Source organism: Epinephelus fuscoguttatus, linkage group LG8 (assembly GCF_011397635.1).
Source record: "Epinephelus fuscoguttatus linkage group LG8, E.fuscoguttatus.final_Chr_v1".
NCBI lineage: Eukaryota > Metazoa > Chordata > Actinopteri > Perciformes > Serranidae > Epinephelus > Epinephelus fuscoguttatus.
The window spans coordinates 23,105,361-23,122,431 of record NC_064759.1 but is presented as its reverse complement, the minus strand read 5'-3'; the positions used below and the strand labels follow the sequence as shown (position 1 = coordinate 23,122,431).

Below are 17,071 nucleotides of genomic sequence, written 5' to 3'. Positions count from 1 at the left end.
CGTGTGCCTCAAGACTCCTGTGTTATTGACTGCACGTGGACACGATTCAGATTCAAACAGACTTTATTAGTTCGTATTAGTTACATGAAACTCACTTAATAAATGAAACATTTCTATGAATGAAATAACTTATTACTGTAAAAGAGAAGAACAAAGGAAGGAAATTAACATAAGCTCAGCATGCACTGATAAGCTGATGATATGACGGTTCTTAAGGAGTCTGACACAAAAACCCAATTAAATATCTGAAATCAAAACAAAGGAAACCTAACATAAAACAAATCTATATCATACACAAAGTATCAAGGCTTTCACAATATCATTGGCTTTAATTATTCTAAAATAGATGATCTGATGATATACTGTATTATCATGTCTTAATGTTATCACTGAAGAGTTCTCCCTGACTGCATATAGTGCACCAAGGCTGCTTTCTATAAAGAAGGAGCAAATGACTTGTACAGTGATGTTTAAGGGGGGAACCATTTGGTTGGATGTTTTAAATGTAAGTTTGGTAAACACTTATCTCTTTCCCTGATTCGTTACATCCTGTAGTCTGACAGATCTGTGTGAGCCAAGTCAATTTGAAGTTGGTATACATACATACAACAGTCTTATCCCCCTAAGTCATTCTTCAAATCCAAATGAAGGGAAATCTTTCACCTATAAAAAAAAGGTTGATTCAGTAGCCCTGCCATATACACTGAATTAGAATGTCATTTCAAAATGTCACATCACTTCAAAGTGTTTCTCTACGTTGAAGTAACAAAGCGAAAGTCGGTATAGTCCTAAAGAGTGGATCTTCACACCATTACATGCAGAAAAGAGTGCAGAGTGATTTATTTCAGTGGCGACAGGAAGTAGGCAGACCGGATGTGCTGATTTTCTTTTGCTCTAGTCGAAGTTGAGCGGGTGGCCGTCAAAGTGAGTGAGCACGTGATTCTCAAACACCTTCTGGTCGCAGTCCAGCGGGAACTGCTCGCTGCACATGGGGCAGATTTTCCAGTGGCTCTCCACGTGCTCCTCAAACTTGCTCTGGTCATAGTTGGGTGGGAAGATGACCTCACACAGTGGACATCTCTTCATGTCCATGCTGCGCACGAGGAGAGGACAGAAGAAGAAAAAGGCAGGGAGAGAAAGCTCACGTTTATAAGCAGTGCAGTGATGATGTGGGCAAACCAGGAGCACGGGCTAATAAAGAGCATCTGTCTGATGCGACGTGGGTGGCCTGCTGCTTGACTAATACCAACAAAAGGGGGGCTGTGCAGCAGAACAAACACTTTACACATGTTACAATGCACAGGTTTAGAAAATGTAGGGTGCAGCAAACTTGGATGGCATTTATGGGTGTTTGAGCATCTGAGGGTGTGTTACCTGGGATCAAAGCAGAAGGCGGTTTGTCCATCGTTCACAAATGGGCTGTGAGTTTCAGTTGCTGCGGGCTGTTCGTTGGTATTACCCTGAAACAGAAAGTTTGTGATTTGTGAACATTTGTGAATATCTAAAGCTGGGGAGGGTTTCTTTTATGGCATCACTGGGCAAAAATTGGACAATAACCATTCAGCATATAGTAATTCAAGTGGCCTGAGAGAAAACTAGACCTCTGCACCTCCTCTTGGCTCTGTTTTTAAGGGTGCATTCACACCAGGATAGTCCGGGGGACTTGGTTCAATTGGGCGGAGAATGCCAAAAAATTTCATACTTTAATTTGGTTCGGTTCGCTTTCACACTTTCTAAAGCGGCAGTATTGCCCGAAATGACAACTGACAAGGAAGAAAAAAAGCACGAACAAGAAGAAAATCCACCTCATCGACTGGCCAGGACCGGAAACGGAAATCCATCTCCTTCAGCCGGCTTCGTCACCACAAAGACACCAAACACCAAAATGCACTGCACTGCACTCTACGTCACTTCCTCTCTTTGGTTCGCATTTCCCACTGTAAGCAAACCGCACCAGGGTTCAGTTGCAAGTGAACTGAGACCCCCATTTTTCAAGCGGAGTTCGAATGAGCATTCACACCACTCCAAATGAACCGAACTATCTGTGGAAGCGGACCAGGGTTCATTTAAAGTGGACTAAAAAGTGCCAGTGTGAATGCGTCCTAAGATTTAGAAAATCTAGCCTGTGACAGAACCTTCCTATTGTCTATTTTGCAAATGCAGATGCATGTGCACGTCCCTTCAGATGGTGAAAACCTGATTTAATGGCAGAGAATCCCACAGTAAAAGCTACTATTCCAGCATTAGCAAAAACTGGCTACACTGCAAAGCAACCACAAAACAAAGGAAGACTGACGTATCAAAAAGAGAGTCGAAAAGAATGTCTGACAATAAACAAAACAAAAATTAGTCAATATCAGCAACGCGTTTTAGAGATGGAGAGGAAATGTCTTATGCTAGCAGTAGCCAAAGGCTCACAGCTGCAGCTAATCTAAGTTCACCTTTATGCAGCTAACATTAGCTAGAACCTTATATCACAGTATGCGATCTCAAAGGGATTTACAGGCCCAAAAGTTTGCAAAAAAAATAGGAAGATTATTCTCACAGAATTGCCACGATAGAACGGCATCAGGATCATGATCACAATTGAAATGTATGAAGTACGTGCATGTGCCTGTGCTCATCTGGTGGGAGGGGCTTCGGAAAAAGAGGGAGGGGCTGCAGGAGGAGAGCTGCATTTGTTTTCTTTTACCAAAAACTACCTACCCCTGTTTTAACACAGAGGAGAAAAAGAAGTCAGTTGTAAGTATTTAGCTGCATACTGCACATGGGAGAGATACAGACAGCACAGTCTGAGAGGCTTACATTGTTGTTGTTTTGCTTTTCCTCTGACTCCTCGTGGCCCTCTGGCCGGCTGTGGTTGCGAGTGGGTTGGATACACACCACATTGCTGTCCCAGGAGGGCGGGCCCACAGGGGGCAGCCTCAGCAGCTGGTCATCTGAGAACTCCTCATCTTCCTCATCTGTGGGGAAGGGATTCAGAGACAAAGATACTGTAAATACAAGTAAATCATTTCTGCAGTTACTACTAGAGAATTTTTAACAAAGTAATGTGAATTTATCTGAAAGGGAAATCAACCTTTTGAGTCTGAGATGGAGTAAGGGTTCCCAAAATGCAGCTTGCTGGGGCTCTGAGAGACCAGCAAAGGGGTGGGGGCATCCTGGGTGTAAGGAACAGGGTACTGCAGGAATAAAGGCACACTGGACTGGATACTCTCCAAGCTGGTTTTCTCACTGGTCCCCTGATCTCCCTTCCTGCTGCTGCTGCTCTTCTGGAGCTCCTGGGCAGGAAACAGCAGAATTTAAAGAATTTTTTTTACAACAAAGACCAATGTTAGAATTAAAAATGTTTTCTCAAGAGCTAAATATCTGATTTCATCTCCATCTACCTCCCGGTCTGTCAAGGCAAGCAATATATCACAGCTTACAACCACACAGGAGCTCCTGAGCTGTGAGTTCTTGCTTTTTCTCTCACTCACACAGTTTAATTAGTGCCTTCATTAAAAGAGAAACTCTTCTCATTTTCAAAGGGTTTGTGACGCTGCGTTTTATTGATGTTAGCTGCAGACGCCAATTTAATTTACAGTCTAAACCTCAAATTGGGTCATTCTGCTCCTCTTAGCTGTAACAGCATTACCTCGAAGCAATATTTTAGGCCAGTGAGGACCTTGCTGTGGTCCAAAGTAATGGAATGGAAAATAAGAACTCATTTACTTTGCTTCTACAATTAGAGGCATATTAAAAACAGACCAGAATGGGAGAGGGAAAATGGCAAGGGAATGGCACTTTTCAAGGAATTTTAAGGGTGGAAGAAGTCCATAAAAGAGAAAATGAAAGCTGCCACTAACCCCCTCCACTTTTTCCTTCTCCTTCACAACAAGTGCTAGAGTGTCCTTCAGCTCCTTCACCTCCCGTCCCTTCTCAGCTACCTGGCTCTGAAGTAAACAAAACACAAAAACAGAAGAATAAAGTGACAATTTCAATCCTTAAATATCTGACACGTGCTGCTGATTGAAAACTGCATCATTGAAATACTCTCAGGCCTCAGTGCGTGACATTAATTGATCACAGCCACAAAAGGCTTCCCTTTGCAGAGGACTGATTTATGTACAGTACCACTCAAAGCAAAACAACCTGTTTGAATTCCTCTGAGACACTAAGCAAATATCCGCGTGATCTGAGCCAAGCACAGCATTAGCCAGGCAACTGGAGATGACTCCTCAGAGCCAAGCTTTGCTGTTCTCCAGAGTCTGACATAAACAGCAGTAAAATGTCGTCTCACAGATAGGCCTGCTCATAAACAACACTGTCAGAGCGGCTTTCTTCAAGGGGAGAGATAGCATCAAAGGCTCCATTCCTGAGCTAGACCAGCCATACCCAGCGTTAAAACACAGCAAGTGTCCAAAGACAGACCAGCACAGCATCACTGGCAGCGAACGGCCTGACCGCAGTGCTAAGTGTCTGTACTCTGAACAGACTGTAGGATGAACTGACCTTGTAGCGATCCTCCTCTGCTGCCAACTGCAGTTTCATGTTCTCATTCAACTTCAGTTGCTCCTTAAATTTCACCTCCATCTTAGCCAGCTCATCAGCAAACATGCAGCTACGCTCCTTCTCCTCCTGAAGAGCAGTCAGACAACAACCAAGTGTCTTACAATCCAAAGAGCACATACTGAATGTAATCCTTTTATAGAGCATGAGTCTTTGACAACTTAGTTTAAACATCTAATTTGGGGGCACATGAGCAATAAAAGGATGCAAGTAATCCGTTTCTTACCGCCAACATTTGCTTGCATTTCCTGTACTTGTCATTCCTGTCAGATGCCTCTCTGCTGATGCCTTTCAGCTTCTCCTGGATGATAGCCTCCAGCATTGGATCAGCAGAACCTGGACTCCCTGAAAAGACAATGAAGGCAAGTCAGACAGCTTGGCAAAGCACGACGGCAGTTTTTAATGCAATTACTCATTTCATGACTTACACTTTGGCACAGTTAGATATAACTCACCTGGCACTGATGTGTCTGGACTCACTGATGGAGGGATTGTTGAGGCCTCTTGTGCTGAGCTTCTCTTCAGATCCTAAGACAGACAAAAAACATGTTGAAAATTAGCTCTAAATGCAACTGGAAGACAGAAACAACTAAAAGAAACTAAACTGATATACACAGGATCAGTGGACACCAAGTATGCTACTGAAAACAATCACTGAATTAAACAATTTCACATATTTTTTTGTAGATAATAAGCTTTGCATATTAATTTTATAAAAAGACATGAAAATGTACATGTAATAGCATCTTAAATAGCTAACTGAATGCTGACAAAGATGAATCTCAGGGTGAAATTCATTCCAGTCAAGACATTAGCAACACAGACTGAAGAGTGGCCAAAGGATCTTTAACCTCAGAGGGATGTGACAGGATGACACGCTGTCACAGAAATCTAAGTTCTGTTCTTTCACAGGTACACAGTATGTCAGCTGGTGTCTGTTGGGACTCACCCCTTGCTGATCAGAGAATCTAAGCACTTGTTTTTGCAGTCGCTGACATTCTTTGTATTTCTCCTTGTAGTGTTCTGCAGCCATGTGCAGCCGCAGCTTCAGGTCCTCCACCTCTCTCTGCAGCTCTGCTACAACAGCTGGGTCTGCAGCAGCTTCTTCTTCTGCTTTGGCCTTGTGACGACAAACATGACAAAAAAACAGATTAGTATTAAACATGGGAATCCCTTATTAATAGAACCTAAATGATTATAATTGATCATCTACAATGTCTGCCAGCACTTGTAAGGGATGCTATCAAATGATTCTTTAGTAAAATGGTGGCGATCAATAAAAAGCTGTTCTAATGTGGAGCTATGTGGAACTACGGAAAGAATTACAGCCCCCCTGAAAGGCAGAACCAATAAAACCCTTTTTGTTTCTGTTTCCATTATTTTGCTCTTCCTACCAGTAACCTTCTCACTGCCTTTAGCAAAAAATAGCATATTTACAACAGACTATACAGACTATAAGGTTAGCGTGATTGTCTTGTTAACTAATTGTAAAACACACTTCATTCAAACTTGACAGAAACAAAATAAAACTCACCAAAACTGTCTTAGTCCTGTTAGTCATCTAGTTACTTAGTCCACTGTTTTCAACAAGGTTAAAATAAATCCTTAATTCACAAAGTAAGATGTTAAGTATGCTTATCTGCATGCCATTTATCCCTACAGTCTCTCTATGCCTCTCAGCTGTCCGCTAAGCAGAGGCTCTAAATTGTTTTTCAGCAGCAGCTAGAGCACATCATGTTCAGCAATCAATCAGGGAAATAACAGTTATTGTGATATTTTAAAAGTAACAGATCGCTTATTTGAAAACCTAACGTTACTACTCCACTGCTCGTTTGGTCATTACTGCAAAACCTTGTCTCAGTGAGTCTGCGACTTGCAGCAGTCGGGTTGTGAATACGAAAAGTTTATATGAAAGTTAGCTGGCGATCAGGAACAAGGTTTATCTAACATTAGACATTCTTAGCTGCTTGATAATGCAGTCAAACCAAAGATCATGTTCTCTGTTACTGTTATGTTTCTAACTTTGTAGAGAGCCATAAGCAAAGTCAGGTATGCTACAGGCAAGCTGCAGATGGAGAAAGAGGTGTGGAGTAATTAGCAAATAATAGATCCACAGATAAGAAATGATGCAAAGATGTAGAGTAACATCTAAGCTATTTCAGGGTATGAAGGGATTTTTTCTCATGAAAAAACTTCTAAATATGTAATTCTGATAAACAGAGATGAGTTTTTAAAGGTTAAATTAATGACAGGACAGAAACTAAAAATAAAAATTTCTAATTGCTACTCTCTCAGAATATTAGAGGTTTTCTACACTCGCATATCATCTATCATTGTAAGCAGATTGGTTATCAGCCTTACAGCCTCCTTCTTAGCCTCTGCCTTCATCTGCTCCACCAGGCGCTCCAGGCGGACACACTGGGCCTGAGCTTCAGCCTTGGCCTGACGAAGGGCATCGGCCTCCAGCTTCATGTGGTAGAGTTCAGACATGGTACGGTCGCGGGTGCTGGCGGCGTCCCTCAGCTCAGCTGCTAACAAGGCGGACTGCTGCTGGTTGGCCTGGAGCTGCTCTTCCTTCTGCCGCAGCTGCTCCTTCAGGGCCTTAATATCTCCCTGCCAGAAACAAACACGTTAGGTGACGGGTTTTTTTATTTCCATAAGGTCACCATTTTTTAAATTTTAAAACATTTTTTTGTACCAAGGGGGGAACTTTGGCCAGAATCTCTCTGTACTGTTTCTCCTTCTCAGTGAGGCACGTCTGCAGGCGTCCCACCTCCTCTTTAAACTGGGCAATGGTGTTTTCCTTGTTCACATCCACAGACTTCAGCATCTGCAGCTCTGCACTCAGCTTAGTGTTCTCCAGCTCCCGGTTTTTCAGGTGAATCTGAGCACACACGCACACACAGACACACACACACATGCCCACACACACACACACACAGAAGAAGTTATAAAACACACGAGAAGTTATAAAACATAAGGTCCTTGGCGTTTGCCTCATTTATACAACACCAATCACGATCATGTACCAAAGAACATATGACTATTAAAATAAATGTTGCATGACCTCAATTACAAAACAGAGATTGAGATAGGCCCATAAAGTTTTCCTCATGCAGCAGCCCCAGTGTGATGGTGCAAGTTAAATTAGGTATGGGCTTTTGGCTCAATTTCCATGGCGACACTACAGTAAGTGGCACTCCCAGTTCCTGTGCGGTGCCGACCACAACAAAGGCACAGAAACACCAGACGGACCAGAAGAAGACAGAATAAGGCATGCCCTGTTTAGACTAAATGTTTGGGCATGAGTGTACAGAATAATCGCAGTAGTAAAAAGTGAAAAACAGTAACAGGAAAAGCCAATGAACTGGACCTCCAATTTAGGGGACTCTAATATAATAAAAAATGCTAACTGTACAGGTTGTAAAACTGTCACTGACAAAGCAGTGAAGTGAACCACTGCAACGTCTGCCCCACTGACATTATGATTACATGTAAGTAATTAGCTGCTTCCTATCTGAACAATGACCTTGTTTTGTTATTAATCTTTATGTGAAGAAACATATTGATACTGCATACAAGTTACCTTGTACAGTTCCTTCTCATCTTTCTCATTCTTGAGATGAGATTCGAGTGCCTCTTTCTCCGCTGAGATTTTCTTCACTCTGTCCTTGAGACTAAGGAAATGGTCATAAAGTTGTTAGTCACGAACTGTATCACTGATCACAGCATCGATATTCACATGTGCTGTTTGGAATAATTCATTAGTGACAACAGAGTATGGTCTATGGTATAACACTTTTTTTATGCACCATTAAAAAAAAAAGCTCCAGGCAAAAAATATGAAACAGTCACAAGCTACTTTCGTCCTACTTGACCTAGCTGTCAGTTATATATATATATACATAATACGGAAATGTGATGATCATATGAGTAAGCATGCACATATCCAAAAACCCTGCAATTAAGTTGAATCTGCAACAAACCCTCCATCCTGATCTCACCTGTCCAGCTCAGTTTCCTTTTGTAGGCCCTTCTGGGTGACTCCAATCAGATCCTCCTCCAGCTGTATAACTCTGGCTGTGGCCTCCTCCAGCCTCCTCTTCACTTCCTCTTTCTCCTCTAGCAGAGCCTGGGATGAATTCTGCACCTCCTGGGAGACAATAAAATGTACTGGGTAAAAGAAGTGGAATTAAAAAAGACAAAAGACTAAATAAAATGCGGAAGACGAATACTTTATAAAATAAATAATAACAATAACAATTTGTGCCCAGATATACATAAATCTAGATGGATTAAAATCTTCTTTGACTCAATGCACGTAGAAAACGTGTGCAAAGCATAAAGTTTATTGTCTTAGAATTGCAAGTCTAAATTTAGATGAACATTAGGCCTCGGTTCAAAGTTTTCAAACATAAAAAATGACATCAAAAAAGCAAAGGGAAATGATTTTTTTTTTTTTTTTTACAGTTTGTTTATAGGCAGAATTTTGGAATCTTTATATTCACACCATATAAAAAATCATATAAAAGTACAGTCATAAAATTAACAGCCACAAAATCTGTAATCATGTTTTCATCTGAAAGCCGTTTTAAAAGCAGCAGATTTACGACGGAGGACAGTCATTTGAATTATTACTGACACTGCTTTTAAGACTTAATGTTATACTATAAAAAAACTGAATTACAACTTTGATAATATAGACATTCATATCTGTCAGGGAGTTATTTATATGTTTAGTGGATCACGAGTTTGGATGCTTTGCATATTTGCGCTCTTTCACTAGGGGGTGCTAAGAGACTGTTTGGCCAAATGCAAAACAGTGCTTGGAATAACTACAAGAACAAGAAAAGAGCATCAATCATATAATTTAGCACATTTAGCAGTATGAGCTGCTAAATCTACAACCAAAAACAACTGTAATAAACAGCAGAAAAAGCAACAAGCGTTTTTCCTTCACTGACAAAACTTTTACAACAGCAACAAACATTTTTCTCCCCTCCTTACAGCTGGCACTCCTACATGCCTACAGAAAACTGACTCAGTTCATTCTTACTTGGCTCTCTCTTCTCAGCTGGGCACAGGTTTCTTTCTCCTGCTCACACTCCTTCTGCAGGCTCTCCTTCTCCGCTTCCATCTGCTCCTTCTGCTGCTTCAGGAGAGCCATGTTTTTGACCAGCTCCTCTTTCTCTCTCTGGGCTTCCTCCATCTTTTGCTGCACAGAAAGATACATTTTTCAAGATGTTTGGTAACAAAGTACACCGCCATGCTAATAATGGCTAATATGAACTCAGAGATTTAAATAGCTGTTCCGCATGTGACAGCCAAAGTATTGAGTAGCACTGCAGTGGCATATTATACCTCAAGGAAGCCAGCCTTGGTGGTGACCACCAGGATGTCTGAATTGCATTCATCCTCCACAGTGAGCAGCTCGTCCTCTGAAGGGCTGTTGGCACGAAACTGGAATGGCGTGCTGGCTCCTCTGATCTCCCCTTTGTGGGTCACATAACAGAACTGGTAGAACTCGGCATCGTCGTTGGGCACATAATATCCTAGGGAAGGACGACATCCAGTCAGTGAACTCAGCGCACAGCAGTACAGAGAAGCAAAGACATCCTTCCAAAACCCTAAACTCACCTCAGTCCTCAGCTTCTCTTTAACTGCACACTTATGCTGTAGTTATTACAAAAAAGTGCAGTTATAATTTTGGGATAAGTGTGTGTAAAACTGAAAAAAGTACCATAGTGGTGTAGTGTTCTGGATCGTAGACTACGCATCTGTGATGTTGTGGGTTTGAATCGAAACGGCAAATAAGAAATGCCTCTCTCCCTGTCATGTCACTCACTATTACTTTATAAAAAATAGTATTAAAATAAAAAAACACATAAACTGAAATGTCTTTTAACACCAGAACAGAGACCTGTGGGGAAATGTTCTCATTTAACTCTACCCACTGATTCAGTATTAAAGTTTTAACAATCCTCCGAGCAGCCCTCTGATATGCGGTTATTAAAAGGTGTCAAAGTTATATAAAACTATGGTATGATCTTACCCTGAAACACCACTGTTCGGTTGACTGCGGTGCCTTCCACATAGTTCTCAGGCAGAGGCGACCACAAGAATGTGTAATAGTCCCTCGCTGTGCTCCAACCAACCTGTGAGACATTGTGGGGAATCCATTCAACCAGACGCTCTCACCACATCAGTGCAAGATAATAACAATGGAGGATTAACAAGGAGACTTCCTAGAATCCACACAGTGCCACTTCCAAAATATCTCAATCTGGTTTATTACAGTCATCATGGGGTTTTCAATCTGTGCTGGGATGATAGCGTAAGCCTAATGCCTACTGTGATTTTTTTTCTTTCCTAGAAAAAAAATGACCATTTCTGTAAACCAGTGAAACTCCTGGTCACCACGTGCATGTGGCCCGGCCCTTGTCATGAACAAGCCGAACTGTGGAAACGCAGCTACAACTCACTTCTAACAGGAAGGGGAAAATAGGTGAAAATTTTATACATAGGTGACTTGAAAATGAAAACCAAAATGTAATTATACGTATTTTATGTGTTGTTAACTGATGGCTGATGAGGGGGAGTACAGAAAATACATCCATAACTTCAGCCCGGTGCCATAAAACTGTCAAACAAAATCAGAGTCACATCAGGCTGGCTGGCTCTCGGTGTGCACACTCAGGCACACACCCGCATCCACAACAAACCCTGCCAAACCAGCCTCTTACACAGCCTCTACCACAGAACATAGATTAAGTCTTGAAAGTGTTGTTTTTTTTTAACAAAAATTACAATTTAAATATTCATGCAGGCAGGTCTTGGTTAAATATATACTGTTGCAGATATAGCTTTGATGTATACAGGCTTTTTTAAATGCCTGGGCAGCTTATTTTCTTACATGTGTACAAACAGTCTACAGCTACAATACTGTGAGTGTTTGTCAGAGCCAGAGATAGAAGGCCACGGTGCTCCAAAACCCCCAATTGTTGCCAGTGCAGTTCCAGCCTCCAGCAGTAAAGAACAGGAAGCAATTAAAACATGCACCTAGTTAGAGAGTGTCATTACTGAAGGCTAGCCCTTACCAGTCCACTCATTAGAGCAGCAGAGGTGGTGGTGGGTGAAAACTCTGAGAGGAACTCTTTCACTTACAACACACTGGTCTGCAATGTGTGTAAATAAGAGGAGAGGATGTGGAGACGGTGTAGAGCCACCATAAAAAACTGGACTGGTAACTGGAGCAATAACACAGGCAAGGTAACACTGCAAGAGTAAAATCTTCATACATACAAGCAGTTACAAAATGTTACCATAGAGTGCACCAAATGTACTTTAGTTTAAACATGAATTTCATCAACATTCCAGCAAAGTCATACCTCTGCAGGAAAGCTAAGAGAAGCCAGTGGCAATGCTGCTGCAGGAGGTAATGTATTGTCTATGTGCCAGTCAGACTGTATAAATTCAGGGAGCAAGTTCTTCATGAATCACAGGGAGAGGTTGTGCTCGAAGACAGGTTAATTATAAAGCAGTGCTTGCTTTCTCCTAGGCCACTGTGACAACCTGTCCCAACAACATTCCTCCATGAAGCCCAGAACAGCTTGCAAATGGTAAATGTTCCAACATCAAAAGGGCCAAAGGCTGCTTTTGTCCCTGTGCAAACAAGAACCTGTCTCCCTTTTATTTATCACCAATAGCACATTTAGTTTGTTTGACTTGTCAAGCAAAAGTGCATAATTTAAACATTTGTAAATTATTTTAGGTTGACATGTGAAAGCATAAATCAAAAATGTGGGGGTATTTCTTCATTTTAGTCATAATTCTTCAAACTCAGAATTCTTTGAACCAAATTACTGATAGCGGTGCTGACAAGTTTCAAATGACTGAACCACAGAACATTTTCTAGTCTAGCCGCGACACTTAGACAAACCTGGAACACACACTATTCATTTCAAATGGTTAAAAAACAAACAAACAAACAAACAAAAAAAAACTAGAAAGTAGTAGCGCACTAAACACTTTAAAACGGGATTTGCTCTGTTTGACCGAGAGCCAATAGCAACTAATTGTGCGTTAAGGAGCTAACACTGATGCACAGCGTATCCAGGTTATCTCAATGCAAACAAACGCAAGAACTTGGCAACGAACGTCTCATCTGTCAGCACTGCCAGGAACATTTACACAATTTACGATCCTGCCCTCAGCCTTTTCCAGCTCAGCTCTGTGTTTTAGAGGCTCAAGAAATTAGTGATTTTAAGATCTATGCTGCTGGTTGGTGCCTAGCTTGAGGCCAAACACAATGTGATGTGGCATCCAGCTTCAACAGAGTGCTGAATCCAGGATTTAAACAGCCTCCAGACATTAGCTGATCCACCTCCAGTAGCCTAAAATGACCTCATTCCTCTGTGAGACTTCACAAAAAACATCTGTATATATCCATTTCTCAAATCCACAATCATGAATAGCACCCAGTGAGCATATTAATCACTGATATACATTTTTCAGACAGAGAATAAATATATGGCTTCCATCAATATTACAAAAATATGAACAATTTAAATGTCTCATGTTCAGCAAAACTGTAACAATTTGTCTTGGCTGGCTTAATGGCATTACAGTATGCTAGAAGAATAAGTGCATGATGCAAGAATATCTCTGACTCTGAACACTAGAAGCACATGTGTGCAACACAACAAGAGAGAGCCGTTAGTTTGATTTTTTTGAACTGGTGTGATTTAATTCCAGCTCCCGTCTCATCTCCGGAAGATAAAAAGCATGTTAGCCTCGAAGAGCTCGGTGACATATGCTTCTGTGTACATCCACAATTCACTACAGATGAGGCTAAAATAAATTACTGCCACTGTATTGGATTTAATGTGCTCCTATAACAAGATCCATGTGGGACACTGAAGTGTGTGGTGTTGGGGTCGGAACGCTCCATTCCCTCTTCCAAGCTAATTTTCCAAATAAATACAACAATAGCTGCACTTAACAATCTCTCCGTTTTTATCACCACTGAATGAATATTTTGTTTTCACCTTTTTACGAAAATGTCAGTCCTGCAATTTCTGCAAAATTTAAATCCTGAATCATAGCTGCAAGGTTTACTGGCACATACTAGTGGATTTTAAGTCATGTTTAGACAGTCACAGTGTCATTGCTCCCTTGTACACCAGGAGTTTTCATGCAGAATGTTAGAGGTTTACCTCCCAGCACATCATACACTATATGCTCTAGTTCAGTGATTCTCAATCAGTGGTCTGGGGACCTGAAGGAATTTTAGGGAATTCCCATAAAATGGGAGACTGTTTATTTTCATTTTTTAATTCACTATAGAAGTGAGTCCAATGCGAGTAAGAGCAGAGTGACTATTCTGATCATAGGTTTCACGTCCTGCAAGGTTGTCTCCTCAGCTGTGGCTGACAACTACTAATAATCATAACATTTCTTGTGTGTTCTTCAAATGCTTTGCTAATACACTGAAGAGGGTTATTCACCTTGAATATGCCAACCCAGTCCTTTGGATGTGGTTTGATGAACTGTGTCAGGGTATAGTGACACTCCAGTGCAGCATGGGGCAGGTAACTCTTCCCCACATTCTGGAAGATGACGTGGGCAAAGTTTGACGTGTCCATGTTGTTGCTCAACAAAGTCCCGTCCAGGAACAGTTCCATAAATCACTCAGCAGTGGCTACACACAAAGAAGACAAGCAACACAACATATGATTTGACACGCTGACAACCACAGAAACAAACAACTGTGAATGAGATAAAGTGAAGAGGGAACCCAGTTCTCCACACACTGAGAGTGATCTTACACTGAGAGTCCTACAATTACTATACTGTTACTGAATAAAATGTCAATTTATCCCATCAATTGTCTATCTGAGAGTTAAAACAATTAGACATATCTTTATAACACAGCTATTAGCATACATTTTCAAGTGGGAACATCCTCAATTTACTTAGGCTAACCACTCGATAGTCAAACAACAAATATAATCACTATTCATTGATTTTTATTTTAATTCAGACCCATATCAAAATGTTTGTTTCATCATTTGCCATCCCAGTCTGCTATAGTCTCTCATTAGACTCAAACACAGGCAATCTACTAAGCCATCACTGAAGCCTTCAAGCAACATCAAACAGTGCATGGACATTCCTATCTTTAATCATCTGGGTACAAGATTATTTTTTTAGTATTTCCAGTAAACAGATGTCTGCTGGTGACAATGCAAGATCATGTCTTATACAATAATACAAGAGTTATCTCTGATTGTCCTCATATTGAAGATAATCTGTTTAACCCTTAAATAGATTTGTTCATGGAATAAGTATCTTCTGAAAGTTACATGCCACCAATTTTGTTTTTGATGTTTGTGCGTGATGCTCTTGCTTAATAAGCAAAAAACAGATGACGTGTTTGAAGTAAATGCAACTCTGTCCCAACTGAGGAAATGTTTGATATGAAGAAAGTTATCAACAATAGGCAAATTGCAAATCTACATTTTTTTAACAAATGTATAAATGTGGCATGTGAGCCGTCAGACTGTAGACTACTGGGCTAATGGACATGTGCCCCTCCCCTCCCATGACACTCATCTGTCTCACAAGGACTGTCGGAAAATCTATGTCAAGATGTTAAGTCAAAAAAATTCCAAGTTTGCCACCAGACGTTTGCTCTCATATGACCAGTGAAACTGTAATTTTAAAACCCAAACAATATCCATGAGACCCAAGTTTACAGGACAAGCCATGCCCTTTCATTTTCAATGCAGTATGGACAAACAATGCAACAGGTCAATGATACTTTAGCTACGTCCATAAAAGCTGAACTTATCAGTAACACTCTAAGTAGTATGGGGCCTGGTCATTAGTTAAATACACCTTTCAAAGGCCTTTTAAATCAGTTCATATATTCACCAATGATTGCTGACACACAGTTACACTGATAACACCAACAGGCATGTAAAGGATTATATGATACTGTGTCCTCTAGATATGGTGATAACGTCTTTCCTCAAATGCAAAAGTGAAAACCTGTTCCAAACGAGAAAACAGTACCTATCTAATTTCAACAAATACAGCAGAAATACCTTATAACTGTCCAGAGCTTTTTTAACTCAAGTATTTATCTTTCTTATCTCTCTTAGTTTCGCTTTTCTAGGTTTTGAAAATAAAACTGATGCTTACTCTTTAAATCCCCCAGCCTGTAATGGTAATTCAATACTATCTTAACTTTGTGAACAATAACTCTTAATTTGATTCTGTTGTTCACAAATTATTTTATTGTATAAATGTTGTCACTGGAGGTGCCTTTTTATGCTTAACTGTTATCCTTTAAGGTAAGAAAATGACTTTGATGATGGAGCTTAACTTAGTTTTCCACTTTACACCTGATACATTAAGACCTCTACTTATCATAATGGCTGACATCTATTTTTATTTGAGTCACTGTTTGGCAAGATCACTTTACTTTAAGTACCAAAAGTAGTATCAGACTGTTATATATTTTAATTGCCTTTTGGGCCACTTTATTTTTAGGTCTATTTATGTTAAATACCGTGAAATTAGATGACAGTAGAGAAGACTGTTCTTGATACAACGGACCTTTATCTAATCTTAACACTAAAACACCGCATGGTTAACGTGAGTCAGGGTGGATCTTCCATTTCGGCCTCAGCTGATATAATTTTGTCCGACGTAATTGGGCCTGTGACATTCTTAACAGCCCCTCGGATGATGATCGGAAACGCTTAACACTACTGTTCTCTTACGTTACAGCAGTCACCTGCCCTAATGTACAACGCTAATTATAAAATTGGCAAGAGTAGACGGTAATGGCTGAAATTAACAGCTGGCAACTACAAGCAACCATTCGAGGCCTAATGTGAAAACAGTGATCACATCGGGATAAGTTAGCCATGCAGCTAGCTAGCTAACGGTAGTTACATACTTTACTGGACGAGGCACCATGTTAACCGAGAGGCAAAGAGACATCTGTTCCTAAGACTGCCAAGAAAATATTATCTTAAACGAGTCGAACACACAGAGTAAGATAAGAAACGCTACAACGCCCTCGACGAAACACAGAGCAGCTAACTCGAGAGCAATGCTATGAACTGGAGGACAAGGTTAGCTAACGTAAACAGTTAGCAATGCTGTCTCTGGAGCTAGCTTCTACAAAAAAACATGTCAAACGGAGGGAATATCAACAACAACGGCATTAAAGGTCACATTTCTAAAATAAATCTTAAACTTACCCAGTTGACATGTTGAACAGCAGCTGAAATCCGAATCTATCATAAAAACAATTGTTGACGCAGTTCAGTGCTTTCCCGTGCCCTCTTCCTGGAATAATAACAACATTACGTCATTTCCGGAAAAGGGACCGTTTGGGAATCCCACCCGTCTGACAAAGTTTTACCATGTAAAAATAACCTCGGAGAGCAGACTGTTACAAAGAAGAAGAAAAACATCCAATGACATAATGGAGCATCAAGTGAAA

The 17,071-nt window shown here is 40.7% G+C and overlaps 1 protein-coding gene across 1 annotated transcript; it reads right to left on the bottom strand.

Moving 5' to 3' along the window:
- Nucleotides 1-45: 45 nt before the first annotated feature.
- Nucleotides 46-16,956, bottom strand: tax1bp1b (Tax1 (human T-cell leukemia virus type I) binding protein 1b). The gene is made up of 18 exons (XM_049584195.1): nucleotides 16,827-16,956; nucleotides 14,058-14,251; nucleotides 10,604-10,706; nucleotides 9,913-10,103; nucleotides 9,608-9,766; nucleotides 8,556-8,704; nucleotides 8,138-8,228; nucleotides 7,250-7,435; nucleotides 6,913-7,164; nucleotides 5,501-5,671; nucleotides 5,007-5,079; nucleotides 4,778-4,896; nucleotides 4,495-4,620; nucleotides 3,849-3,935; nucleotides 3,080-3,281; nucleotides 2,806-2,963; nucleotides 1,375-1,460; nucleotides 46-1,093 (listed from the first exon to the last, which is right to left on the bottom strand). Exons 2-18 carry the CDS (start codon nucleotides 14,232-14,234, stop codon nucleotides 895-897), a joined length of 2,529 nt encoding a protein of 842 aa, XP_049440152.1. The 5' UTR covers nucleotides 14,235-14,251; nucleotides 16,827-16,956; the 3' UTR covers nucleotides 46-894.
- Between the last annotated feature and the right edge of the window lie 115 nt (nucleotides 16,957-17,071).